General features: G+C 39.5%; 2 protein-coding genes across 2 annotated transcripts in view; one reads left to right on the forward strand and one right to left on the reverse strand.

Moving 5' to 3' along the window:
• Nucleotides 1–340: 340 nt before the first annotated feature.
• ap2s1 (adaptor related protein complex 2 subunit sigma 1) lies at nt 341–6,768 on the reverse strand. Its single transcript, XM_044354701.1, has 5 exons — nt 6,603–6,768; nt 5,944–6,093; nt 5,350–5,463; nt 2,852–2,911; nt 341–2,015 (listed from the first exon to the last, which is right to left on the reverse strand). The coding sequence occupies exons 1-5, from the start codon at nt 6,603–6,605 to the stop codon at nt 1,914–1,916; spliced, it is 429 nt and encodes a 142-aa protein (XP_044210636.1). The 5' UTR covers nt 6,606–6,768; the 3' UTR covers nt 341–1,913.
• Nucleotides 6,769–12,499: 5,731 nt separating this feature from the next.
• Nucleotides 12,500–27,805, forward strand: part of arhgap35a (Rho GTPase activating protein 35a) — a 66,095-nt gene continuing 50,789 nt past the window's right edge. The window contains exon 1 of the mRNA XM_044353269.1: nt 12,500–13,276. The gene's annotated coding sequence lies outside the window, so the exon portion shown is untranslated. The remainder of the gene's footprint in view (nt 13,277–27,805) is intronic.

The raw sequence follows: 27,805 nt of genomic DNA on the forward strand, positions 1-27,805 counted from the left end.
ATAATTTACCATGGAGAGGCTGATATGACATGCCACCAGATGGTGCTAATTCATTGGATTTAAAACATTAGAGTTCCTGTGTTTAAAGATTACTTTTACAGGTTAATTTATGAGGTCAATTGTTTTCTTTTTTCTTTAGGTCTTGTTAAAAGCTGATGCATACTGAATACTTGCTAAGCCGACAAATATGTCAAGGAAGAATATTAATTACCTGAATTTTAAGGAATTTAACTCATTTTCAGGCAATAAGGTCTAAAAGATACAATTCCAATTTTTAATTTTGATGCAATTCCTTTTTCATATAAGATTATCGTCAATTAGAGGAAGAGACCAATCAATGTTCATGTATCACTTCATCTTTTATTTTATTTACATATAATGGGACATATTGAAGTGGGTAGTTGAGTAATACATACAAACACACATCTTCCATCAACAAACTCACACAGGTGGACGAGAAGGGAAGCAGTACATATTTCACTATTGCCTAATCATTAAAAAAATTCAAAAGTTCAACAACAGTAACATTTGAAACCACCTTTGATACTTTTGTGACTGGATATGGTTAAAACTAGAGTTTGACAGGTAGTCTCAACAACATAAAAGTCGATTTTTTTTGGCTTGTTAAAGAAATTTAAAAGCCTGTTTATTTTATGTGATGCCAAAGGAATTTCATGGTTTTAAACAAGTAAATACTGTTCAGATCATACATAGAGTGAGCAGGAATCACTCTTTCTGGAATGAATGTGGTAATTTCACAATATTCAACGTACGCAAGATACACGGTATGTACAGACCATACGAAGCAAACTTCACAGTACTGCTTTATGTAAAATATACTTTGTATTTCCAGGTTGGTTTCCGTCTGAGTGTGTTTTAAGTGTTTTAAGTGTGACCAACAAGCACCATTTATTGTAGAGTTGCATCAGATGATCTGCATTACTTGAGATGCCATCATAATGATTACAACATCCAGAGTGCAGCCGTCTGAGACAACATAACCTACACTGTTTATCATCATCAGTCGTGAGGATGTCTGACACAGCACAGGTTGCCATAACACACCGTCAAAATGGCACTCATCTTAAGTACTCTCCATTTAATTATGAACTTGCTGTGGTGGGTCAATTGCTCGAAAGGGCTTTCTAGTTGTAGTTTGCTAGCACTGTGATCCAGATATAAAATGCACAGTTGCCATGACGAGTCTATTACGACATCACTGGCAAGGTCTTGGCTTTACACAGTTTTTATACAGGCGGCTGGCTGCAAGATTGTTGTAAGTCAGTCAAGTGCTGGATGCACATGGATGATTATAGGCGGTTTCTCTTTATATATGGTGCTTGTTAGTTACAGTAGTGCCTTTAAACGAATATTGAGGTTAATGAAGGGTAGAGAGGAGGGGGGGCACGGGAGGGCAGTGTCACACTGGTGGATCTTTTTCAGTGTTTCCACACTGCACAGCAATAAATGCAAACAGGTACTCTATGAAATAACTAATTCCTGCAGCCCCTAGATTTGGGAAAAGTTAATGTAAGATATAAAGTTAATTGTAACTCAGAGCGGTATATGAAATGTCAAAAGGTCATATCTGCAACATGTTGAAATGTACTGCCTTTATACGAGGCAACTTCATTAGCCGTACAGATACAGAATATTGCAACACATTGATTGCTATGACAAACAGGTTACCTTAACTTCCATATTACATATATCCATTTGTAAACAATATTATGCATTTCTATTTCTAAACAGTCCCCTCCTGAAGTTCTGTAAGGGGTGTCGTCTGCTCTGTCGAGGCAGGAAAATGATAAGGGGGGGAATCCTTTCCAGAGTGACAGGAATAAAGGGTGGGGTTAGTTTAGGTGCCAGGGCAGCAGATTAATGGGCAGATAGGAAGGATGGTTATCTGTTTTCTACTCAAGCGACTGGAGCATGAGGAGCTGCTTGAGGACCTTGGTCTGACTGGTCTCCCTGATTTCTCCTGCTAGGAACATCTCATCTACCACCGTGTACACCTGGAAACAAAGACAGGCCATGTATTAGAGGACAGAAGTGCTCCATCGTTGCGAAGAGAGGAACAGAAAGACTAAAATAAAGTATGAATATGACAAACCACATGTAACATAGCTGTGACTGAAAGCAAAGTGACACTACCTTCTTCCCTATACTTGAAAGGATTGGGTTTCCTGGGAAATTGTCCTAAACAATGCTAAGTCATCATCTAGCCTGTTGTTATCATTGCACAACTTGACCTCTGTGTCATCAAAACATTAAAAATAACCAGTTGATGACTAAACACACTGAGTGGCTAATGTTAGCGCAGACGAATAAACATGGAGAATATGAAATCACAAACTTGAAAGGAGTGGGTGACTTGAGATTTTAAAATAGTTTTGGCCTAAGAGCAGCAGTAGATCAGTTTCATTTTCCAGAAATGAGGATTTCTCTTTTTTTTCCTTGTTGTAACATGTCAAACAGTGCTGTGACAAACGTGGGTGGTGCTTTGCTTAAGTGAAACATGGAGGTGGATGTTCAGACACTTTATTTAATTAGCAAGAAAAGTAGCAACAGGTGGGGGATGCTCAGATGTCTTTGCTGCTTAGCATTTACATATATGTATGTATGTATGTATATATATATATATATATATATATATATATAAATTTAGTTTAATTTCACTGAATGACTGCTGTGGTTGAGAATTACAGTGCATATCAGTTGCCATGGTATTACAAGGAAAGACATTTTCTCATCAGCCTTTTGTCCTCCTCTGCTCCTCCTGTCTGATCAAGGTGTTTTTAAAGTAATGTGAAAATCTCACAAAGCAAAAATTATCTCTCGACGTCCTTACCTTGTAGAAGTTGAACACAAGGTCCAATTCACACACATTGTGAAAATACTCATTCAGCACCTGGCAGGAAAGAGAGGAACAGTTTTTATTTAATCAGATAACAGCCAGCACATAACTAAATAGTCTACTTTGAGAAGGCATAAAGATATACGGTAATTAGTTGAATGTGATGCATTAGTGCAGAAATACAATGACGCTGTAGTAGCAGCAGAATCCACTTAACAACCATGTAATAGGCTGATTTCCACTACAAGGACATCCATCTAAAATATGCCAAATTAAAATTAATGTGGTTCTCGTCTCATCTTGTTTCCACAAGAGATGATTTTTAAACTGATATAGTATCGTTTACAATGGCACACCTACTGACCTCTTGTTAAGAATTTGCTAATGAGAGTAGTATTGAAGTACCATGATGTCCTACTGTGAACTGTTGTGCAATTCAACTCCGTTTATCTTAACCTGATATTTTCACAGTTTTCAAATCATTGCATTGATTTTCAGATGGTTATTTGTCTATGAATCTGTGGGCAAATCTAACAGCGAACTTTATAAGCACTAAGTAAGACTGTAAAACGCACTTAACATGCATTCCTTCATAGTCAAACATTACATGAAATGACCTTCACCCCTGGACTCTGGATAGAAAACAGTCTGTTTGTTTTAGCCAAAAACAAACAGTAGATCGTACTTCAAGTGCACAATTTCAGTCAGTACTCTTTAAATAAAAATATAAATTGGTTAGAAAAACAAACAGCTGTTAAACAGCTCACCAACTGACTGAACAAGATGCAAATGAGCTGCCTAATGCCACCTTATAATTACCAAGTTTTATAATAAACATAGCTAGTTATACTGACTAAGTCATTGATTTAACTAAATAATACATTAATTACCAAACTAAAGAGTTTTATTTCAAATGCATGAGATGTCCACCATTCAAGAAAATGACACCATCTATCCCATATGGACCAATAGCATGAAGGTCTCCAGAGGCAGAATAACTTGTGTTACGTCATTTATGCTATACTGGCTGACAAAACGAATAAATCTGAAATCTAGATTCTGCATTTCTATAATGAAATCCTTCAGACATTTTTGTGTCACCATACATTCCTTCAAGCAACACATGGCTGGTATACAAATTTGTCAAATTATCATACATAGGGGGGACCTGTTGTGTAAGTTTCTATGGAGTTAGGCTCTTTGAAAAACTGCAATACAGACACATTTGTCAAAATGATGACATTGTAAATACTATGGTGGAAGGTAATAATACACAGCAGTTACATTGAAGGATGAATTATGAAAAGAGCAAAGATCAAGGCAGGCCAGGGCACACATGTCCTGAATGGAGTCTTGTTTTTCCATTAAAATGACATTGTCCTAGGTCTTGGGCCATGATGTCCCTACTGATCTTCATCAAGCATATTTAGGCCTTGTGACTCAGTTCACTGAAGATATTATGTAAAAAAAATAAATAAATAAAAAAGTCATGGGTTCACTTAAGGGCCATGACATTTGTCACATGTCATCTAACCTTTATTTATTTGCTTGTTATAAATGTGTAATTCAAGAAAACAATTTACAAAACCACTTTTCTCCTGATATACTTGTGAAAGTAGCATGACTGATTCACTTAACTGAGTTCTATCCACATACACTCTCCTTTAAGTAGGCTACTGTTTGAAGAAAGCATTTAATCTATGAACAGCAATGATTATGCTTTCACGATTAAATACACTAGAATTATTCCTTGTTTATAACCATACACTGATGTTTTGGAAAACTGTATTTGTGAGGCAATATCTACCAATTATAAAACAAAATAAAAAGAAACGCCCAGAATCAGATTATATTATTTGAGTATCTGCTATCAAGCAATATCTGAAATGTTGAGTAGGAAAAATACTGAAATGTTTTCAGTTTTTTTCTATATTTATCTGTCTGGGTGTGGTGGTATTTGTCATTTCAGTATCTGTGCAGTCAGCTGCTGTTTGTGATTGGTGATCAATTTGCTATTCTATTGCTGAAGGCTTATTTCCAGCATCACTTGACCTAGCATTACCTAACACTGATTACAGTTAATGACACACCAAACATAAAAGGAATTTGAATGTCCTTGCAATGATCTAATAATTTTGATTCTGTTGAAAACAAAATGTTGGATATTTATCATAGTGATTTAGATACCATAGCGTAGTTAGTGTAGAGCCACCTTGTATGATGCTTAATGTGAGGCATATCACCCATAAATTTCAATATTGAATAAAACACAATTAATTTCCTCAGCTACATGTCATTTGAGTCTAGTTCACAGTATAATTCTCACAAGAATGCAGGTCTGATATTAGGAAGCTGTGAGACAGTAGAGGAGGGGACATTTTGAAGAAAATCATTAACAGACATTCCTGAAAACAATCAGACCATGAAAACTAAATCATCATAGTTCGCTTACTGAGTATCTCCATATATCATGTGTTGTGTGCGTCAGTTACCTCTACAAAGTTGTGGATTCCCTCGAGGTATGCCAGGTTGTTATCAGTCACATCCACACAAATGCAGAAGTACAGTCCAGCATAACGCCGGTAAATGATCTTGAAGTTCCTGAACTGTGAGAACAACACAAATAAAGCCTTTTTAACAACATTGTCTCTCATGTAACGACAACTACGGTAGCTTCACTTGAGTTTAAGTTTCCCAGCTTTGAAGTGAAACACACCCAGTATATTTCTAATGACGTTGAAAGAAATTTCCTATTAAGTCTGACTGATAGACCAGGTTTTTGTTTCTTTGGATGGTATACTGATAAAATGCTACGTACTGGCTTCAGTGACTTTTTCAAATTGCTTCTTAAATGTGAATTCTGCCTTATCATTTTTTAAGTAGCTAGTGGAACAATAGTTGTAATGTGGGACACAAATGAGTCAACCAATTATTTCACTAAGAACTTGCCACAACAGAGTTTGCATGGTTTCTGTCATTATACTGTGGGACTTGATGGGATTTAGAAAACGTTGGTCCAACTGATCAAAATAACGAACTGAGGTGTGTCAAAAATCAATCATGCATACACACAATATGATACATACCTCCACAAAGTTGGTGTGCTTGGCATCCCTGACAGTTACCACAGCATGCACTTCCTCTATCAACTTCTGTTTCTCATCATCATCAAACTGCATATACCATTTGGCCAGTCGTGTCTTTCCAGCTCGGTTCTGGATCAGGATGAAGCGGATCTAAAGCAATGCAATAACGCATTTTACAAAACAAGAGGGACAAAAAAACGATTACAGCAGGAACAGTGTAAATACAATGCTTGTCCTAACTGTCTAGGTCAGGTGATTATAGTATACAGAAGATTCACAAGTCATGACAAAATTATCTAACGTTACCTGTTTGGCTCCTGACTGTCAATCGTTTTATAATTTGACGTTAAATGTGTTTAATATGTAGCAAACTAATAGAAGGGCGTCTAAGAAGCAGTTATTTAGATACTAGTAGCATTAGCTGGACCACACCCTTTAATTTTGACAACAAGCTTGCACAAGTCTTTTGACAAAAGTAAAAACTACTGTCTTACGACTTATTTGCTATAATTGGTGGCTGGTTTCTGTTTTAAAAACATCGTGACATCAATTATGTGGCCTTGGCATGCTAACGAATGAAGAGGTTATCTGGCTAAATGCTAGCCAGCTAGCGGTTGTATGCTACTATGAGAAGAAAATAGTGCTGTGTTCATATTTACCATTTTCGTCTCCTAAATATGGACCTTATAAACTCCAGAATAGCACGTTCCTGAGCAATTATGCTACACTTTTACATAAATACATCAGTAATTTTTTTCGACCGCTTCTCCGCTATCTTTCCCCAGCTAACAGGAAGTGAAAATGTACGCTAAATGACGTTGCATGATGGGGAATGTAGTGTTTGTTGTCCCATTTAGAAAACATGGAATGCAATACGCTACTACAAGTACCAGCATCCATCTGCGGCTGTGTCGTACTTTGGATCACATGAGAAGCAAAAGGGCCGTTACCATTATTCTCTGTGTTCCTTATTTGACATATTTTTCAGCTCTGTAAAATCTCCTCAAAACCAGAAGAGTATATGTAGAATCGATTATTTTAATCATATTTTTGGAAACATATAGAATTGGCTTTATTTTATAACTATTTACTGTACTTTTATCATTATTATCTCATTTAATTGTCTTTGTCCATCTATTTTGTATTTCCTGTTATAAGACTTAATTATAATTTCAATTCACAATGGTTAACATTTGAACTGTGATGAAATGTAATGTGTTATGATAAATAAAGTTTTAATTTTAAAAAAGGGGTCACTACTGCTATTTTCTGTCACAGCTACATTTTGATGTATAGTTACTAAATACAAATTAAAACAAACTGTGAAGATAGTTAAAGATGATAAACATTGAAAACATTTTCATGTGACACTTAACAAAACTGATCAGACTTAAAATGCAAGTTTCTTAAAGGGAAAAAAAGTTTTATTGAAATTAAATTGAGTACACTACAAGATTGTCCTGCTCAGGATCATCAATATTTTTTATATGAAACAAACTTGAGTATTTTCACCAAATCAAATAATAACAAATATGCCATCTTCATTTTGAAATTTTAAAAGAAGTATTTTAGCCATTTCATAATAGGCCTAATTGTGTCTCAGTGTTTATGTGTGTGTTTATGTTTAGCCCACTACATTTGTGCCAAAAAAAATAGTGATATATATTTCCACCCTCTTGAGGTTACATCCAAATTGTGGCTGTTTTCTGCAAAGTCAGGGCTCAGAGTTTGTTTACTGGTCTGGTCGGGCAGCCTATTCACCGCAGAACATTGCCCAGACAGCTTGGACAGCTTGCCTCTATGAGCGTTCTGGGCATTTAGGGAGTCAGAGGGGGATGGGGGAACCGTGATTGTCAGGGATTGCACAACTGTGAGTGAAGGAATGTGCTTGCCCTTGGGACCCAGAAATATTTCAGCTGCAAATACAGAGAGGGTTGAGGTAGGACTGGGAAAAAAATAAAATGAAAGGGAAAACTAACCAGTGGCTAAATGAAAAGCACAGAGTTTTTCTCCCATGTAATGTTTGCAGCTTTACTTTATTCATTTATTTATCAAGGACAACATACATTAATTACCACCAATATGATGTAAATGTTTTAGATTTAACCAAAAGGCTTATTTTCATCTGCAGTCCCTGGGCATGTTGATGTAATACATTAAAAGAAACAAGCCAAAAGCAGACAACATCAAAGCACATATAAGAGGATAGAGCATGAATTAATGAAAAAAATACATTACGGAACAAATACAAGCACATAAAATGTATCAGAAGCTTGCAGCAGACAAGGTCAAACATCCCAAAGGACCACAAAACTACAATCTTATAAAGAAATGCAAAAAAAAAAAAAAAAAAACTCAAGGCAGGCACATACACACACTAAAAGTTGTGTTTTGACGTTAGTGAGTCCAGGGTAATAAAATCAGTGCACGTGTGCTACTGTTTAGATAAGAATTAAAGAGTGCAAATAGCCTTGTGTATCATAATTTAATAGTTAAATGAGTAAGATTTCTGTGATAGCCCATAACTGAAAAAACTGAGGTAGGAGAAAGGGATGTAAAACAGAGGCAGATTATTCAACAGAAACTTTGACCCCTGCTAATCTTGCTCTGTGTGATTGAGGTCGTGCAAATATTGCTGAGAACACAGTGACTAATGTGATTGGACAGAGGCTTGTGGACTTATTCAAACGGAGGGCAGTGCACCTTGAACCCTGCCTGGCTGTGTATTTAATGAAGGGTCACTTTTCAAACTATCAGCACACATAGTGTATTACTTTATACTTTAGTTTTATAAATCTTGTGGGGCAAATAGAACTTACAAATGATTATTTCTTATATGGTTTTTCATGCAGTACTTGTTTACCCTGAATTTAACTTAACATGCTTCTGAGAAGATGTCTGTAGTGTTTCCAGGGTGCAACGTCTCAGTTTTAAATATCCCTTAATGCGTCAAATTTAATTTCAAAATCAATCAAGTGGGTTTTACAATGCTATGAAGTATTTGTTTTCATATCACTCAGAGTTTAGATTACCACATTGGAATTGCATGTTCAGGAAGTTCAAGTAAGGACTAACAGAGGCAGAGAAACAAGAATTCCAGGAGAAAGTCCCAATGCAAGACACTAAACATCTGTTTGAGCTGTTAGTACAGGCGCACTATTGCAGACACATCTTCAAGTATGTCGGCTGAAAGCCTGAAATCTTCCTTAGAATCTCATTTTTATCATTTAGTGTGTCATGTGTTTATCAGACAAAAATGTCAAAACATGGCCTCCCTGTCTGTGATATATTAAGTTTCTGAAATCATCAAAGCAGAGACAAATTCACAACTGTTTTACCAAGTGGGACCACCACTCAGTACACAATACATATAATTGAGAATAACCTTTGAGATGATTGATTTTCTCAGGAAAGGTTATTAAATATTTTCCCTCTGTGCTGCTTGATAAGGTTTTAGTTAGGAGTCCTCTACAACAAATCTATTACATGTGATGAAGCCCTGGAACATAAAAATCTGTTACGGGATAACATGAGTTTGTACAGGGAAATGGGGATCAGTTGTGAAAGGAAGTGGTGTGTGAGACATGGGGTCGAGAGGGCAAATGGACCAAAAATAAAGTCAATTAATTACAACCATGATGACATGAACACATTCCTGTTGTTTTTTTTCTGTAGCTCAGAAACAGTGTTGCAACAGAGCAGACTGGAATAGAGTGGAATAATCTGACATCAGTGATTACATAAAGAGAAAAACAGTCCCTACTTCTCAATGATTGTGATGAACAACATTGTTTATGGTGATTGTTTATTAGGATGCCTGATAAAATTTAGATAAAAAAATGCATCATATTTTATGAGCTGATCACGTGCTCTGTGAGTAAAACGTTTTTCAGGTGACTAAAGTTGTCAAAGGTACAATAAAACAATAAAAAAAACCCACAAAACAATTAAGACAATTGTAATACAAATAGTTGCCTTTAATTAACTTGTACTGCAGGGCGGGTCGGTTTCTGTCTCCATTCATTTATTAAGTGTTGTCCTGCCGACCAGATTATTGATTATTGCAACTGTTCTGATAACCATTGCATCTGTCTGAACTTCTGTTTGTTTGTTCCACAAGCACATGAGCTTTCGAGCTGTGTGCCCCTCTCTCTCTTCTCTCCTTCTCTCTCCCTATTTTCTCCTCCTGTCCTCTCATGTCTCTCAGGCATCTCTTGCTGGATCAACATCTATCCTGGAACCGCTCTGCATCCCTGGCTTTCTTATCCTTCTCTCTCTCCTGTGTGAATAATGTCTTTTCTTGCTTCTTCTCCCATGTATGTGAATGGTGTGATGTGAGTCTCTCCCGCGTGCATGTGTAGTCTGTCCTCCCTCCAGGTCTCCATGGTGATGGAGGTCACGTGGCTCAGATCCTATTCTGTCCAGGTGGCACCTGGAAGCTGCTTGGCGTCCTCTTTATCACATTCTTTATATATATTGTAAATGCATAATAATTTTGTTATCCTGTTCAATGCTGTATTTCTGCAATTTGTCTTTCTTGTTCTATTCTATACACAACATCTATTGCATGTCTGTCTGTCCTGGGAGAGATATCCCTCCTCTGTTGCTCTTCCTGAGGTTTCTTCCTTTTTTCCCCTTTTAAAAGTTTATTTTTGGGAGTTTGTATTTATTTGAACTGAGGATCTAAGGACAGAAGATATTGTATTGCTGTGCAGACTGTAAAACCCCTTGAGGCAAATTTGTGATATGTGATAGTGGGCTATACAAGTAAAATTGACTTGACAATATTTCCCTAAATGTGGTGGAGTATAAGCATAAAGTAGCATCAAAGTACCTAAAAATCACTGGGTTAACATTTTACTCAGTTTGGGTCAATATAGCACCAACATAATACTGGGTTAATGTTACCCAGTAAGCCACTCAAGACAAGGGGTCGTTTTGGCCCAGTTTTAGTGTTATTTTTTATTTTAATGTTGGGTTATTTACCCAAACAAAAGTTTTTAATAATCCACTCTTTTTAAACTTACATCTCATGGTTTGTCATTGATTGTAAATAACTTCTGAATGTCATATGCACATCATTTTGTAGAAGCTCTTTTCACTTAGAATATATTTTTACTTTATTTACTGGGCCTATATTTTGTTTTTTAATATAAATTGTATTTATGTATTTACATCTGTCTTTTGTGGTGGTTGTAATTTCTCTTACTTTGTATAGGAACTTGTGTTGTTCTCTTATCTTCTATTTTTTGATTGTTATGCACCACAACATGAAAGCAAATTCCTTGTAAGTGCAAACCTACTTGGCAATACGTGTGTTTCTGATTCTGAAGCTATACTGTTTATAGCTAAAACTTGTTGTGTTAAACACCAGATCAAAATAGCAGAGTGCTACTGGGTAAAGTTAACCCAATGTTGTGTTGGTGCTATACTGACCCAAACTGGGTAAAATTTGATCCCAGTGATGTTAGTGAGTACTTGAAGTAATTTACTCTGGAAAATTACTTCTGTACAAATGGTTTTCATATGTTTTACATATATTCTTGTGTGTGGTGGTTATTTGTTGAGTGGAAATTTTTGTTGAGTTGAGTGGAAATTTTTAAGAATCTCACTGTGTTGTTGCATCATATTTTATAAGCAGATCATGTGCTTTGTGTGTTTGACCAATAACAAAGCTGTCAAAAGTACAACAAAAACAAAAAAAGGAAACATAACAATAAATAAAAGTGCAACGTGTCCCTAAATATCACAGAGTATATGTATACAGTAGCATCAAATGGAAATACTCAAGAAAAATATAGGCTTACTAGTTGAAGTAATTTACTCTGGAAGGTTATTTGTAGAAATGTTTTTCATATATTCTTTTGTGTGTAAACTTGTGTGTATGTGTGTGTGTGTGTTTGTGGTCCAGGTATTCCTCATGTTGTGGGGATGTAAATCTGTTTACACAGTCATGTCGTGGGGACTCGCCTCCCTTATTAGGACAAAAAGCAAGTCCCCTTGATGTAAATCATTAACTTTAAGGTGAAGACTTGGCTAAAGTTAAGGTTAATTTAGGGTTATGTCAAGGTTAGGGTAAGGCAAGTAGTGGTCAGGCTTAGGGTAAGTCTCCAGAAAATTAATGTAAGTCTATGTAATGTCCCCAAAAGTGACCATGATTTGATGTGTGTGTGTGTTATTATTTTTTGTGTGGGCATTTTTAAGTTACTCACGTATATTTTAGTTTTCTTTCTTCTATATAGGCTACTTTTTTTCAATTTCTTTATTTTTAATATGCATACAAAAACAAAAATTCCCCTATATACAATTAAAAGACTGTATGGATGTATAAATGTATGCATGAAACTGCTAACTAACTAACTAGAAATAAGATTGCTTTACCATTTTAGGCTGGTGTAACATATTATTAAGCATTCAATTTGTAATGTTCAGGATAGGCTGTTGAAAATCAAATATATTTAACAGGTGATTATTTAAGAGTGCATGACCGTTTACATACAAGACTAAGCAGTCATATAAACAGTGCGTGTGTGTTGTAATTGTGTCCATGAACCGCTGGGCGAGACTCACTCACTCACTCTCTCTCTCTCTCTCTCTCTCTTTCTCTCTCTCTCTCTCTCTCTCTCTCTCTCTGTTCTCTGTGAATAGGAGGGGAGATGCTGGATTCAGGAGAAGGTCCGCCATTATCGGGAAGCTGAAAAAAAAATAGACTTAAACACACCGTCACACATTTAGCCTGTACGGGGCTTAACATTAGAAAGGAAAATACAACGCTTTCTCTGTACCCGTTGTGCACTGAAAACGGCGCTTTGGTGAATGAAGGCAGAGCGTTACGGTCGCGTTTGCTACGGACTCTTTTTTTTTTTTATTTTTGACACAACAAAGGAAATAATAATTGGTCAAAACAACGTGGTGGTGAACCAAGAAAGGAAAAACACACCGAAACAGAGCTTTCCAACGCCTCCCCCTTTTTTCTCCTCGCAAGACGTTTCCAGTCGTGGTGAGAAGAGAGTTTGAACAGCATTTTCTCCTTTCCTGAGGAGAATTTAGTTGTTTTTTACCCTTCTCAGACACACACACACACACACATAGAGAGAGATATGGATCTCGTTTCTGAAAACTTCAGACTGATGAAAATCAGCAGTTAAACATGGGAAGCAATACAGATAGCCTGTTTGCTTAGAGAAAAAGAAAGAAGCGGAAAATAGTCGATGTGAGTGCTCGCGGGGAGTGTTTTTTTGTCTGTTTTTTAAAAAGTCTCACCGGCTGTGAGTCGCAGAGGACCAGAGATAGAAAGAAAGGAGTGGATCTGGAGAGAGGGATGAATGCTATGGTATGTAGACTATACTCTTCCTTTGCACCAAATTATACATGTGAACTGGCCATTTTAGAGAGCTAAACAATGTTGGAAATCTATTTGGAGGCGTTTTTCCCTCCTCCTTTTCCCTTACATTGCAGCCTTGGTAGATTTCTTTTATTGAGGTGAATAACAAGAAACTGGGAGTTAACCTAGTGTGATTTGAAGCCCCTAATAGTAATTATTGTTATTATAATGATGATGCTTGTGTGTAAAAATGTAGTGGGTTACGTTTTCCCTGTGCATGTTTTAAATGGGAAGTTTATGGGGGGTAGGGGGGGTCATAAAAACATGGATCTAGTCCAAACATTAACATTGTTTGTACAACAACACCTGGAATGTATTGGTCTTGTCAGGCCTGGAGAAAGTCCCCAGTATACCTTGGAGCAATAAGGAGTAATAAGGATACAATTGGGAGAAGGGAAATGGGATATTTGGGTTGGACTGTCAAGCAACTACTTGATTCGTGTTTTAAAATTAAACGAGCCGAATTGTTAATGAGGTTTGGTTTAGTCTTAAATTGTCTAAAAGGGGGGAATTATTGGTCCTGTTTTGCCTTTTTTGAAGCCTCAAATCTTGATCTCTTGAGGTTTTTTTTTTTTGGTTATCTCTTTTTTTTTTTGGATATTTCTTTTATGAGTAATCATTTTCGCCCTTATGAGATGTCCCACTAACTATGCAAACATCAAACCTGCTTGTACTGTACTGGTCTCCAATGTGTGTACGCCCTCCTTAGTTCCCTGTTTCATTTTAACTGTACCTGTCACACAAATGACTCAGATCTGTTTAGACAGGATGTAGTTCTACTTATTATTCCACTAGTTAAATATCTCAAGTGAGGATTTTTTTTTACCTTGACACACTGGATGCTGCATGTCTTGTTTACCCTTACATGTTTTTAGATAACATACAGACTAATTAGGGTTATCTGATAATGACATTTATATTAACTGCTACTAATGTCATTAATCTATTTTTGTGCCAGAATTAGTCACCAATGTGTCACAGTTTAATCTCACTTGCCACTGCAAAGTGGTCATTGCTCTGTCAGCCACTCCCTTGTTGTCAGAATCCTTCCACTGGACTTCCATACTTTGTTATTTTCATTCCAAGAGAAATTTCTCTCTTACCTGTGTGTGGAATATTGTTTTAAGGTGAAGGATTGTAAAGAGTGAGATAAGTGAGTAAATGTCATTGAGACTTTGAGATATGGCCTTATGGGCTGTGTACTGCTGTGTCACTGCCAGATAGAAAGGGCATTTTCAAAACAGGAACTTTGTCATTTGATAATGGATATTTGGTGTTGTGTTGTGCTTTTTACATCCTTTTCAAGCACATAATCTCGTATTGCTCGGCGGTGTTTCGACTGAGTGCTTTTTGATGACTTTCTCTCACTTTGATCTTAATCAACCAAATTGGGAGGACAGCGCCAAGAAGGAAGTAAACACACACACACCCACACACATATACACACAGGTTCTTTGGAAAAAGACAGTATCTTTGCTCTCAGGTAAATGCATTAGCAGCTGTCAGCACTTCTGTTCTCTGCTTGATTGGGCCCTTTGCAGTGCAGTCACACCTCTCCAGGAAGCCTCTTCTTCCTCTAATAGCCGTGCCATTTGCCCAGGCAGCAGACTAGCTACCGGCGTACCCACTCACCCCTGTCTGTCTGCCTCTGGGCTGCAGATCGTGTCGTGAGTCCCTGGACTAGAACATGTTCCTGGGATTAGAGGAGGACAGGCTTTGCTCGTCAGGATGTAGGCCAGAGATGTGGATACATCCTTTGATTAGGACACTGGGAGTGAGATTCTGTCCCATATTGCATGGACAGATAAACACAGGGTTTGGCATGCTTGGTGACAGAAACAGTATAGGGATATCTACTCTTCATATCACATCTAATTCTACATCTTCACTTGACATCTCAATGTTAGACCAGTAATCAAATGAGAAGGGTAATTGGGAAGTACTTGAGCCTTTTAGCGCCAAACATGTCCTAAATCAGTAGGACCTAATGTGTGCCGGTTATTTTAATAAGGAACGATGTGTTTCTGGCTTGTAATACCACTCAATTTGAAAACATGCCCCATACCATATTATTTCCACGTCAACCCAGGCTTTTATTTCCACAAAACCACCGTGCCGTTGAATTAAACGGTGGCCTTTCACCTGCTCATTTGCAGATTTCACAGCTAGCATACCTGTCAACGCAGGGTGACTCTGTGTTTGCCAAGGATGGAAAAATTCTCCCTGCTCATTTAAAATCATGCCTTTTTCGCTAAAATCTCTCTTTCTCTCTCTCTCTCTTGTATTACAGGATAGGTTTGCTTGTGAGCCAGTGTGAGCCTGTGTTTGATGGAGAAAGGAGCTAATTATAGCGGGCAGCTTTGGAGTTTGGTGGACCAGATTACAGTCACTCTCCTCTCAATGGCTGCCTTGTTCTGGTGGCCGATTATTAGGCAGGGAGAAGTGCATTCTGGGATGATTGTATCTGAATTTCCATTAGAAAGTGTGCCTGCCTCGGCTGAACTGAGGTTCTCTTCTCTCCCCACTGTTTCAGCTCCCTTGCTCATTACAGATTTGCAGATGGGGGCAGTTTGATATAAAGGCCTCTGTAGTGTGCCCCTGTTCTGTTTCAGAGCCAGTTTAACTCTGTATCCTGAATGACCGAATTATGTACAAGGGAACTGACCCCAAATCAGCCATGCTGACATTGCCTAGTTTATCTTTTAGGGAACAAAATAATTAGAGGGATCACCAGTATTCCTCTACACATATATCAACCTTTTTTCACAAATAGCTCACCTAAGAACTTTGAAAATAATTCTCCATGAAATCAATCATTAACAAAGATTGCACTTTCCCTTATATTCCAAGCCCACCTTCTTATGGTATTGCTTTTCCAATACAAATGCATTATTAATGGATAATTCTTTTGGAAAATATGGGCTTTAGATATGATTAATGGTCTAAATGGTGGCTATAGGGTTCTGTTGAAATAGTTTTAACTAGCTTCCATATTTCCTTGTGAAAAAAAAAGAAAAAAAAAAGACAGCAACAGTGTTTGGAAGCACGGTGACCATGGAGATGAAGGACCAGGATGTAAGCCACAGAGGAATGGTGACCTCTGGACGTGAGCGGCTCTGCTTTGCTATTCTAGATACAATTACACAACAAGGGGACAAGGGTAATGGGCTATGGTAATTTGGAAGAGCTGCAGAGAGGGAACATGAGGAGAGAAACTAGGAACAGCAAGAGAGAGAGAGTGACACAACAAAGTAGGTAGTCAGTCGGAGGAAAAGAGCTGCAGGAAGGAGAGAGTAAAGTAAAAGCGCGAGCAAACTGTGCTGCCAGTTTCTGCTTCAGGCTGTGTTCCTGGTATGTGCCCTTTCAGCTTTGTGCTGAGGGATCAACCAATCAATGACAGCCATAAGTAACCCTGCTGCTTGGCTATTGGCCACAGCTGAATTCCATGACTCAGCATGTCTGTAGATAAGATGTTATGATTGAGTTGTTGCCAATGAAATGAGGCCACTGCCCGGAGTTCAATAGGTTGGACTTCTGCTGCTGTAATCGCACAAAAGTTTGTACCACCTACAGAAAGTGCCAACACTGTTCTTAACCATCCAAGTTTTTGGTCTTAGAAGGGAGGTTTCATATGTGTATATTAACACGCTAAGGGTATCACAGTCTGTGATTGTTTTTCAGTGAGTCAGTGTTTACGGTGAGTGTACTTAGGTGATTTTGAAAGGCTGTAGACACTGGAAATCTCTCATCCTCAGAAACAAAGAGAGACTGCCCTGAAATCCACCTACGCAACTATTAAAGGATAACTTTGGGCATGTCTGTGGACACACGCTCACACATCTCCCACAGAAACCCGATGCTTAGTTTTAATTTTTGTCTTAACCTGTCATGCTGGCCTACCCTTTTTCTCATTTGCAAAGTCCACAGACTTTGCCCAAATTGGGCTGGAGTCAGGAGAAGTCCCTGTGTGTCATTGTTAGACTTTTTCTCTGGAGATTCTCCCTCGTGGCGCCCCTAGGTTTCCTGTAGGAAGTCCACCTACGATGTCTGGTTGTGTGTGTGTGTGTGTGTGTGTGTGTGGGTGGGGGGTGGGGGGGGTGGGCAGGAGAAGTGGATAGGGTGGAGGAGAAGAGGTGAGGGGAAGAATAAGAGGAACCTTTTTAACTCTACTAATAATCAGAAAAACAGCCAAATCAGAAAAACGCCTAACATAACCGCCTTGATGAGGACAAACTAGCCAGTACTGACTGAAACATTTCCTTTTATAGTTTGTCATGTAAATGCTGTTTCCAATTAATTGCTATTTTCAGATACTTTCTGCACATGCATGCGACTTTGAGTCATGGCAGGTGCCGTGGGTGGCAGAGCTTCTTCTGTTAATTAGCTGCGGGAGTAGTTCTGCTTATTCTCATATAACTTGTTAGTTCAGTAGAGCAGTCAGGAAATAATAGTGCCAAGCACTCATCACATGTCCATCATTTCCCATCCTTTTCAAAAGTAAAGCGCGGTGGAGGGCAGGATGTAGCATATTGTGTAGGTGAGAACACCTTTCCGATTACCAAGTGTGGAACATGTCACCATGTCAGGACACCTTGTGCAGTCATCTTATTTAATGCTGGAGTTCTTCTTCCTTGGCCAGCATTGGTTGGATTAATTTTATTCAGAAAGAGGAAAAAAAGAGGCTCCTGTAACATAAACTTCAGTGTGTGTGTGTGTGTGTGTGTGTGTGTGTGTGTGTGTGTGTGTGTGTGTGTGTGTGTGTGTGTGTGTGTCTGAGAGACTTGAGGAGTGGGGGTGTTATCTGTAAAGACCGGCAGTGCATAAATAGCCCTTTTCCATACACGTGTGCTGGCTTGGTTTGACTTGGTTTGACTCAGCGCAGCAGGGATTTGCATCTCCATTACAACAGGGCTACCCGCTTGAAGATGTGTCTTCAACCGATGATGTGCTTGTCTTGAGTCAATGACATTTAAAAGCAGCGCCCTCTTAAGCGCTGTTTACTCAACCCCCCAGGAAATGTGCAAGGCTGTGACTAGTGGTCAAAGGAATGGCTGTAAAACAGTGGATACATCTTTTTGAGCATCACAACCCCCACAAAATGACTCGTTTCACAATCAGAATTGGATCCATTCGGTCCGAGAACATTTGGAATGTCTAGAAGAGCGGCACAATTGAATCATTTTATCCTGATTCAAGTTAGCGGAGGGCTAATCCAGAAGTTAGCTGGCTCATCGCTGAATGATGACAAAGCCCATGTGATGTCACCGCAACCTGCTTGGAGGTCCATCTTGGGCATGACTTGGCGTAACTCAGTGTGTTTTAAACTGTTAATGAAAACGCAAATCAACACGGCATGGTTTACTCAGTGCGGCCAAAAGTGCCAATGGAAAAAGGCTAAAAAGCTGCTCTTGTTGGGTATAATATACAACTTTGTCACCCCAGCTCCTTGCCTCTACTCAAAGTGTTCTGTAAACATTGTAATTAGAAAGCTATTTTCTTCTTCCATTGCATTTTTACACATTAGTCATAATGAGGCTTGTTTTTTAGTAAGTAAGCAGTAAGTTGTCTGTCTCTTTGTGGTTGGATTTGTCCCTTGTCGAAATATAACCACTTTAGGTATGTGTATGTGAATGCTCATGGTTAATGCATATTGACACTGCTGGAACAAGATGTTTTGTTTGTCTGTAAACCGGTTGTTTATCACAATGTCTGTTACATGCTGCTCCTGTCCAGTGTTCTGACAACTTTATTGTAAGTGTCTTCATACACCTGCAGCGCTCAGATAGAGAAGAGAGATGGAGAGAAGCATGCAGAGAGGTTATTATACTTCTAACATATTTTAATTAAAGCTGGCAGGTAAAATTACAGACTAATAGGCATCACAGAAGAAAGGACGGAAGTAGGGAGGCGAGGGAAGGGGAAAAGGGCCAGCGGACACAGACAACCTTGACCCTAAGTTTTTCTCACTTTTCTCAAACCTCTAAGGTCTATCGATCCCTCTTGTTGCACCCTGCTTCTTTCTTTCTTCGCTTTCCCACATTGTCACTGAATATTTATATCTGTTTATTTCTGTTCCCAATGACTCTCTGTTCATTCCTCAGTTTTTCTGTCCTTGGAACACACTGCAGTGTTATTGTCAGCTGTGGTTAAAAGTATACTATGCAAGATTTCCTAAAAAACAATGTATAGACTAATACAAAAGTAATCCCTCTCAATCATCACTTATGATACACTAGAAATATGTGGCAGTTTATTTATCTGCAGAGACCCCGCCCTCTGCCTGTATTTTTTTTATTATTTTGCTGTGTTCTGGATGCTTCTGGCTGTCAACCTCTGGGCAGTGGGTGTATAGCCCCCAGCCAATAACAGTGCACAGGGTGTGAGGTCTGGACTCGTAGCGTAGAGACCAGGTTACATCACTGTCTATCTCTCTTCTCTGCTCCGCTCTGCTCTCTGTCTCTGTGTCATGGATGTATAAAGAGCTGCAGGTCTGTGTGTCTGTTTGACTGAGGGCGGGGCTGAGCTGCACGCACGCAGAGCAGAGAGGCCACCGCAGACAGGATGAAGCTCTGCATTCACAGAAAATCTGGCAATGTGGCAGTTTCCCACAGAGTTGTGCGGAGGTGTGGGCGTATTTATTTGTGCTTTAGAATATAACCGCTGTGAAACAATCAGAAAATAACGTTTTATTCATCTGATTCATGGCTTTGTTCTCACCAGCGCTGCTCACTCTCTTCATTCACTTTCTAGCTTGCTCAACCACCGCTCGCTAGTTGAGCCAGGAGGAGGGGCCGACTTTAAATGCTGTGTATTTACAAACACCAACTGACAAATCCTGCATAGTATTAAGGACACAGGAAGGGTAGCACCTTGTCACAAGATGTTTGTCTCAGATGCCACTTCAGGGGGATCTGGCCACCACCATGGTGGCCTTTGGCGTCTCCCTAGTGAACGTGCGCTGACACCATCTCTCTTCCACACATACAAGGACACACAAAAACCTTGATATGTGGACAAAGACATTTTTTTTTTTACAATTTTGTGATTAGGTGTTCTTAACATGGAGCATGCCCCAGGCATTTTAACATTTGCAAATCATTACCTGGCTGTTTTATGTTTTTTAATATTCATGGTGGATGCAACTCAACTATGAAACTTTGGCATTGTAAATGGAAAACTGTTGTTTTCAGTCAAAAGGGCATAAAAACGGCTTGCAAAATAAATACACTAGTCCACACACACATACACAAAGACACAACGTGACCAGCAGGGGCTGACACCTTCCCACCCTCATAACATAACTGCCAGAGTGGTTCTGGCCATTAGGCAGCTGTGTGACAGTGGACATCATATCCTCTTTAAGGTGAGAAGATAAGGTGGCTGTTCATAGCTATTTGTTATCACAGGCAGCGAGGCCTTGACACCTCCACATCCCTTATCTGGCCCAGTCCCAGTTTCTGGCCCTAGCTGAGGATCATGCAAGCCGTGGGCTGATGAGTAAGCACTGCTCAGCCTGCGGATGGCTGGGCCTGACATTATCGATTGCAGCGCCACCGCCTGTCATCCAGCCACCACTTAGCTAATGATGTCCATACTATTGTCTCACAGCTGGGAAAACGGCCATAAAACAGAGAGCGGCAACTAACGTCTGCGGGAAAGATGGATTTTACCGATAGAGGAGGCACAACCAAAGCAAGCCTGAGTCAAGTGGTTATATTATCTTAGGATAGTAGCACTGTCATTCTTAGTATTGCCTCCACTCTCTCTGTCTCTGCCCCCCCTCTTCTTTCTTTCTGTTGTTGGCTGCCTTCATTTGGTGCTGGTTGGTCCATCTGCATGGAAGAAAGACAGACTACAGTTTCTGACAGCCTGCCAGTCTCTGCGTTGGCCCAGTTTTGACCTTGTTAACTGTGAACGTAACTGTTGTTGGGCAAACAGCGCATTTGTTTGAGCCAAATAAATACTCGCAGTGATGAATCACCTTGAATGGCTTGAATCTAGAGGCAATTAGCAAAGGCTGCCATGAACGCTGTAAAGATATATATCCACTGTGCCATTTTAGAGGATTGTAAATGGATTTTGCTCCAAGTTGGGTTTTCGCAGGGGTGCCACGGGTCGTTTCTCTTCTCAGTGCCATAATTTCCCAGGATGCAGTAGGGGCCCCGAGGTCCACAGCTCTTATGTCAAAGTTCATTTCCTGTTGCAGTGCTCCAGCAGCTCCTGAGGATCCACCATTTTGTAACATTGCTGATGAGGACCAGAGAAATGTCTCAATTCACCAGCCATTGCTTGCAAGTGTGGATTTTTCCCTAAAAACATATTTCATAGTTTTCAACTATTTAGGATTAACTGACTAATTAGTGATGTGTTGCCATACCACAAAAACTGCAGAGAATTTCTCACAAATAATCTAAAGATTTGAAAACTCATCATGTTACAGTCAGCCTTGCAGTGAATAAACTGTAATTGTAGCTGACATCACACTATGCCTAATATAGTAGAAGTGTGAAATCCAGACTAAGACTAGCATAGTCAAGTCACTCTACAGGAGGCACAAAAGTTAGACAGTTAAATGTGATAGCTCACAACAGTTTTTGCTGATGTTTCCCTTTCTAATAATACTGCTAATGCACCATCATTGGTTTTAAATATGCCACAATCCTGAGTCTGCAGTCGTCCTGCCTTTTCCTTTGTTGCTATGCTGACTTCTATGTATGTCATAAGTTGCAGAGATAAAAGTAAGGGAAACATGAGTGAAGAATGTAAACATTTCTAGGGAGTTGTTTTCGGTCCGAGGGTTGTTCAGGGAGAGGACAGCCTTGCCACACCACGGCTCGTATTAGTCACAGTCGTCGGAGAGAAGAGAATGCAGACCTTTTTGCCCAATGAGGGAAAAGGTCGATGAGAATGCAGTTTGTCAGGTCAGGACGAGCCGGGCCTGTTGTAGCTTAAATCCATGTGACTACTAGAAAGAAGAAGAGGCAGCGAGAGAAGTGAACCACAGCTGGGCTCATTTTGGGTGAAAAATACATTGGCAGATCACTTGAGTGTGCAGTTTGTTTATTGATTGTTATCATCCTAGATATTGGTGTTGTGCAAGAAATGTGTTTGCAGGTACATTTTGGTTTCAGTCACAGTTTATTAAGTGTCAAAGCAGACTTACATTCCCACAGAGATCCTATCATTGTTCTAAAGAGAGGATTGCTCTGGTGAGTATAGTGAGGAGGACGGGGTCTATATTGCAAAAAGGGTAGGCAGCATTTCACTCTGTACATTTGGATTAACATTTGATTTTTGCTATTTATATGGTTTGAAATGAAATGTTGCATGTCCCCATAATTTATGTTTTCTACTCATTAGAAAGTGATAGATCTATTATTACTCTTTATGGGTGTATGCAACACTGTTTTTAATATTTTTTTTATTATTTTAATGATGGGTTAGGGTTAGTATTAATGTCTGGTTTGTTGGCATTAAACCTGACCTCTTGATTCTCAACAGTGAGGAATACTCTTAACTAATACTAGTCTGAAGTCGCTGCACATGAGAAAGCCTGTCAGTATTCATGGTAGGTTGTAATGTTTTCAGTCATGCAGCAAGACGCAAAAGTAGTTAATCACTAATGACTAATGGGGTATTCATCCCACAGTGTTTGTGGTAAATGCTGTTTAAGAATTTCTCTTGTTCTCAGTTGTTGATCATATCTGGTCAATGAGAAGAAATGAAATCATTAATGTCTTTTGATAATTAAGAAAGACACTAAACAAGCTCAGAGACATCATGTCATCATGATTGCAATTCGTCCTTGCCAATATTCAGCTTATTTGAACAATTTTTCTAATGGGTTATTTTCACTCTGACTATGCCTACAGTGTCATACATTTGGTCTCATTATAAAATGTTTAGTGTTCCTGATATCAAATTTAAGGCATATCATTTAAAAAGAATTTATTAGTGATTGGATATGCTTTTACACAAGTAATACATGAATCCACAGCCTGGATTAGTCCTCATTCCTCACCTTGCTATAGCCGCAGAAAGACTGAACAAAAAAGAGTTCATCCAGAATTTAAAAAACAACCAATTTTTGCTCCAATTAGAGACTACTGTGTTCCCAGTTAAACTGCCGCCTCAAAGAATAGCCATTTGAAGTTTTCTAAAACACAGCCACATCGAAAATGATTAGAAGAATAAATGCTGGTAATTAGAAATCCATTCTACTCCGCTACTGAAGTGCGGTGCGGGGGTACTGAACTGATGGTATTTATTTTAACTGTAAGTGTTGGATATGCTGCTTGTAGCTTTGTAACATCACTTGAGACATTAATATGATTATTGTAAACAAATACGACCATTTTCAAGGGGTTAGCGGCATTTAGCAGATTCGTCATAGCCATTTACATTCTGTGCAGAACAGCTTTTCTAGATATTATACATGATTGATAAATGGCAATGACATTGATGTTTTTGCTTTCTAACAAATGCACAACTCCAGTGCTGTTTTGCTCTAACTGCATAGTTTTAGCTTACATTTTCTAAATGCATATTCATTGTAATCAAGGGCTCATTCCTCATGTTGCAATACACAACAAATACAGATGGTGATGAAAATGGGAAAACATTTTTGTGATAGAAAGCAACAGAATATACGTGAAATATCTTAATTTAGTAAAATACAGAATGTAATAAGTAGCACCTTTTTTAAATAATGATTTTAAATAAACTCAGGCATGATTTCTGGTCATGTCTGGGACATGTCATTGGAATTATGTGCCATTTTAATCTTGGAAGACCCAGAATGAAAATTCAGAATCACCGTGATCGTAGTAATTGGAAATTACGTTGCCTTTATGAGCTTCCTGTCAAACCTCTGCCAGAAATGACACATAAAACTGTCATTATGGGGATGTTGACGTTTCCATTATTTCCACCTGCTGTGTGTGTATATATATGTGTGTGTGTCTGTGAGAGAGAGAGAGTGTGAGAGTGAGATCAAGAGTGAGAAAAAAGTAATTTAGAATAGCAAGACCTCATAAAAAAGAAGAAATGTAAGAAAAAAGGAAAAAAGATCTAAAAGTATTTCGGAGCCATCAGCTCTGGCGCTGACACAAACATGTCAGATCATTTGAGTCATGCTGTCTTGATTGCAGGGCACTTCTTGTTTGTGTTCGATTTGGTTGAGCAAACCAAACAAGTGCCTGAGACTAGTTCAACCTGTCCTTGAACTGCAGCTCAAGGTATTACACATGAGCGCACTTACTGTCAGACCTTAAAGGTGACATATTATACTCCTTTTCAACAAGTTAATATAGGTCTCTGAGGTCCACAAAACATGTCTTTGAAGTTTTTTGCTGAAAATACCCCTGAGATTATGCATTCTGGCATGCCTCTATGCTCCTCTGTTGCAGCCCTGTTCTGGATGGGCTGTTTCTGTGTCTATGCAAATGAGCTCCTGCTCCCCACACCCCACTCTGGAACTGGTTGTGGCTTTCCGGCCGTGATACAATGCGAGATTATATGACCGCAACAGGAGAGACCTAGGGCTGTTGACAGTATTCATATTCATACTGGAACTGCAACGGAGCTGCAGTAGCGTCACTAATACCAGTATTATAATAACACCAAGGGTATCTGTGGATCAGAATGGATGTATTAGCTTCGGCTTGACTTTACGCACACTTCCCAGCAGGCCACTACAGCTTAATGGTCTATACAAGTTAGCTGCTGGGTGCTAATTAAAGTTACACAACATTGCCAAGCAAAGGAATTCCTGCAGTTTTATCATTTCTTTTTCACACGTGTATTGTTACCGTCATGGCAAGTCTATCAAGTAAATTTACATAACGTTACAGCAGCAACACACACATACTGGCGAAGATCATGTAGCCGAATGGGCTAACATGTGACAACAAAGCTAGCTGAGCTAGCGCTGCAGTTCAAAGTTCCACAAAAAGCAACATGAAAAATGAGTTACCACCATCCAACCTACTACTCTTGTTATTTAGTTGGCTTCAAATGAGGCTTAACATTTACACAGTTTCTCTTGAATGTCCCTTAATATTACAACATTTAGTCCAACGTTACTAGCCATATTAGCCGCGCAACATGCTAATGCCAAGTTCAACAGGCTAACCTGCTAAACAGTAAAACAGCATAAAACATGGAGCATCCAAGTTTGAGGTTGGGTCACTGACAGCGATATTGATCCATCACACACACATCCAGCAGTTTTCCAGTCATAGTGGGGACATTTCTATCAAAAATTATTGTGAATCCAACGGGTCTTCATTTCCTGAGATGATGGGAGAACATAAAGACTGTTGTGTTGGTTCTTGCAGCAAACAACAGAACTTTGATTCAGTTGAAAAATTGACTCAGTAGGTTTCAGTGGGTAGGGACCGTCAGCCTCGCAGGGGAGGTCTGTGTTCAACAGATCCCTTTATGACGTTATAAAGGGAGCCAAATATAAATGGTGTTTTTGCATACACATTTACTGAAAGATGGAGCAGGAGAAAAAGAGAGAGGATGGTCTTTTCTCATAGTTTGGGGGTCTCTAGACACACCAGGGACACACATTTATGTTGAAAAGACGTGAAAAAGTGAATTTTGCATAATATGTTACCTTTAAGCAAACTCTGTTTCAACATACTGGCATATTACACAGACTCCCATCCACAATATTTCAGTTTTTACTTCACAACTATGTAAATATATCCTCTCTCTGTCCCACAGTCTCTCTGTGTTTGGCCATAGTGGATCAGATTCTAGGAAATTGTGCAACTCTATTCACATGCAGCTTTTAGACCATGGAGCAGAGCTTACATCAAGGGCTGTGCCTTTTCCTCCCCTCCTTTCCCTTCGCCTGTTCCTCCAGAGGTCATAGTTGACAGGAGACATGGGTGGGTGATGTCAGCCCTCTCCTTAGGGATCGGGGGTGGTCCTTTGAGGTTGGCCACCAGCTCCAAAGCCAGGATGGGAAGCAGTGATGGCAGAGAGAGGGAAGGAACAGCTCGCTGTTGTTCTACTTTGTTTGTTTTTTCACGTCGTGCTAAAGAGGGAGACACAGGATGTCGATGGTTAGGGCTTCATAGCCAAGAGCAGCTTATTCATGATCGATATGCTAGAGAAGGCATTTGGTAAACCATAAGGTTGCCAGATGTGAATTTAAATTATGATTCAGTATTAAGTTTGTGTCATCTTTCTCTGGTATTTCCTTGTTTTTGCTGCATCGTCTAGTCTAGTAAAACTTGTTATTTACACTGTAGGAGTTTGCCACTTTTCAAGCAAAGGTTGTTTTTTGTGCACTGGGTCGTTGACTTGTTCAGAGGGTTTATAATGTTCAACATCATGTGCTAAACACTTGTGCAACGGTTGTGAGAGCTCTGCGAGTGTGTTAGGCGGTGCTCCTGGGGCTCCCTGATGATTTACCATGGTAAACAGCTCCCACTGCTTGCACAGCTGGGGCACACTTGATGAACCTCTGCAGTGCATATACAGGGGGAGATGGAGAGAGGGATGGGGAGGAGGCAGACACACATGAGGGGGGGAGAGAGAGAGAGAGAGAGGAGAAGGGGAAAGTGACTGGACTGATAAAACACAGGAATGCTGCGAAGGCCTTCGGGGCGGGATGCAAACTGCAAAAAGGACAAGCGAATGCAGGGGAAACAAGAGCAGAAAACTGATTATAAATGACAAATCCCCAGCTCTCACAACCAAATAGTGTTAGCTGCTGTATCCTGAGGGTGGGAAAATGCAACAGTAATAGCTCAGACTCCAATCCAATCTCCTGTATGTATTTTGCGCACGTGTGTGTGTGTGTGTGTGTGTGTGTGTGTGTGTGTGACTGTGTTTGTGTATGTGGCCTCCTGAAATTCAGACAGACAGAGACAGGAAATTTTGCCCCTCTCCTCCTCTGTCCTCCCTTCATCCTCTGCCCGTGTGCTCGCTGCCTGACGCTGATTGGCTGGGGGGAAAGCGAGGGATGAGGTTTTGTCGTCTAATCTGCCAGCAGATCGCCACTGATGGGTCTCTGTAGAATGGCTTTGGTAAATTACTGTTCCAGGGAAGGGCAAATCCCTTCTATCAGATAGCGGCTCTCTCTTCATCTCTCCCTCCTTTCCAAGTCCCACACTCTCTTTCTCTTCACTACATCAGTCAGGCTTTGACTTTATCTCTTTATCGCTACCTTGCTCTGCTTTTCTCTTCTCTGTAGCTGTTGGCCTCTACTTCTTTTTGTTTTTGTTTTGTTCTTTCTTTCTTTTCTTCATTTGTTCTTTTCATCATTTAAATACCCTGTTTGCAGTGCACCTATCTGTGGGTCTGCAGTAGAGTGAATGAGATGAGTTTGTGTCAGAAAGAGACACTGTGGATTTTGCTCTAAGGCTTCTCATTGACATTGCTGCGTAACAGGCTGTGTGTGAACGGTTTCCCTTATCCCCTGGCGCATGTTAACAAGATGGACCAGTTTTTAGGGCGGCC

Source organism: Thunnus albacares, chromosome 6 (genome assembly GCF_914725855.1).
Source record: "Thunnus albacares chromosome 6, fThuAlb1.1, whole genome shotgun sequence".
NCBI classification, from domain to species: domain Eukaryota; kingdom Metazoa; phylum Chordata; class Actinopteri; order Scombriformes; family Scombridae; genus Thunnus; species Thunnus albacares.

Coding starts and splice junctions, on each gene's coding strand:
- ap2s1 (XM_044354701.1), bottom strand. Junction 2,912..5,349: donor GAATCCACAACTTTGTAGAG/GTAACTGACGCA, acceptor CTTTCCTGCCAG/GTGCTGAATGAGTATTTTCA. Junction 2,016..2,851: donor TTGTGTTCAACTTCTACAAG/GTAAGGACGTCG, acceptor CTTTGTTTCCAG/GTGTACACGGTGGTAGATGA.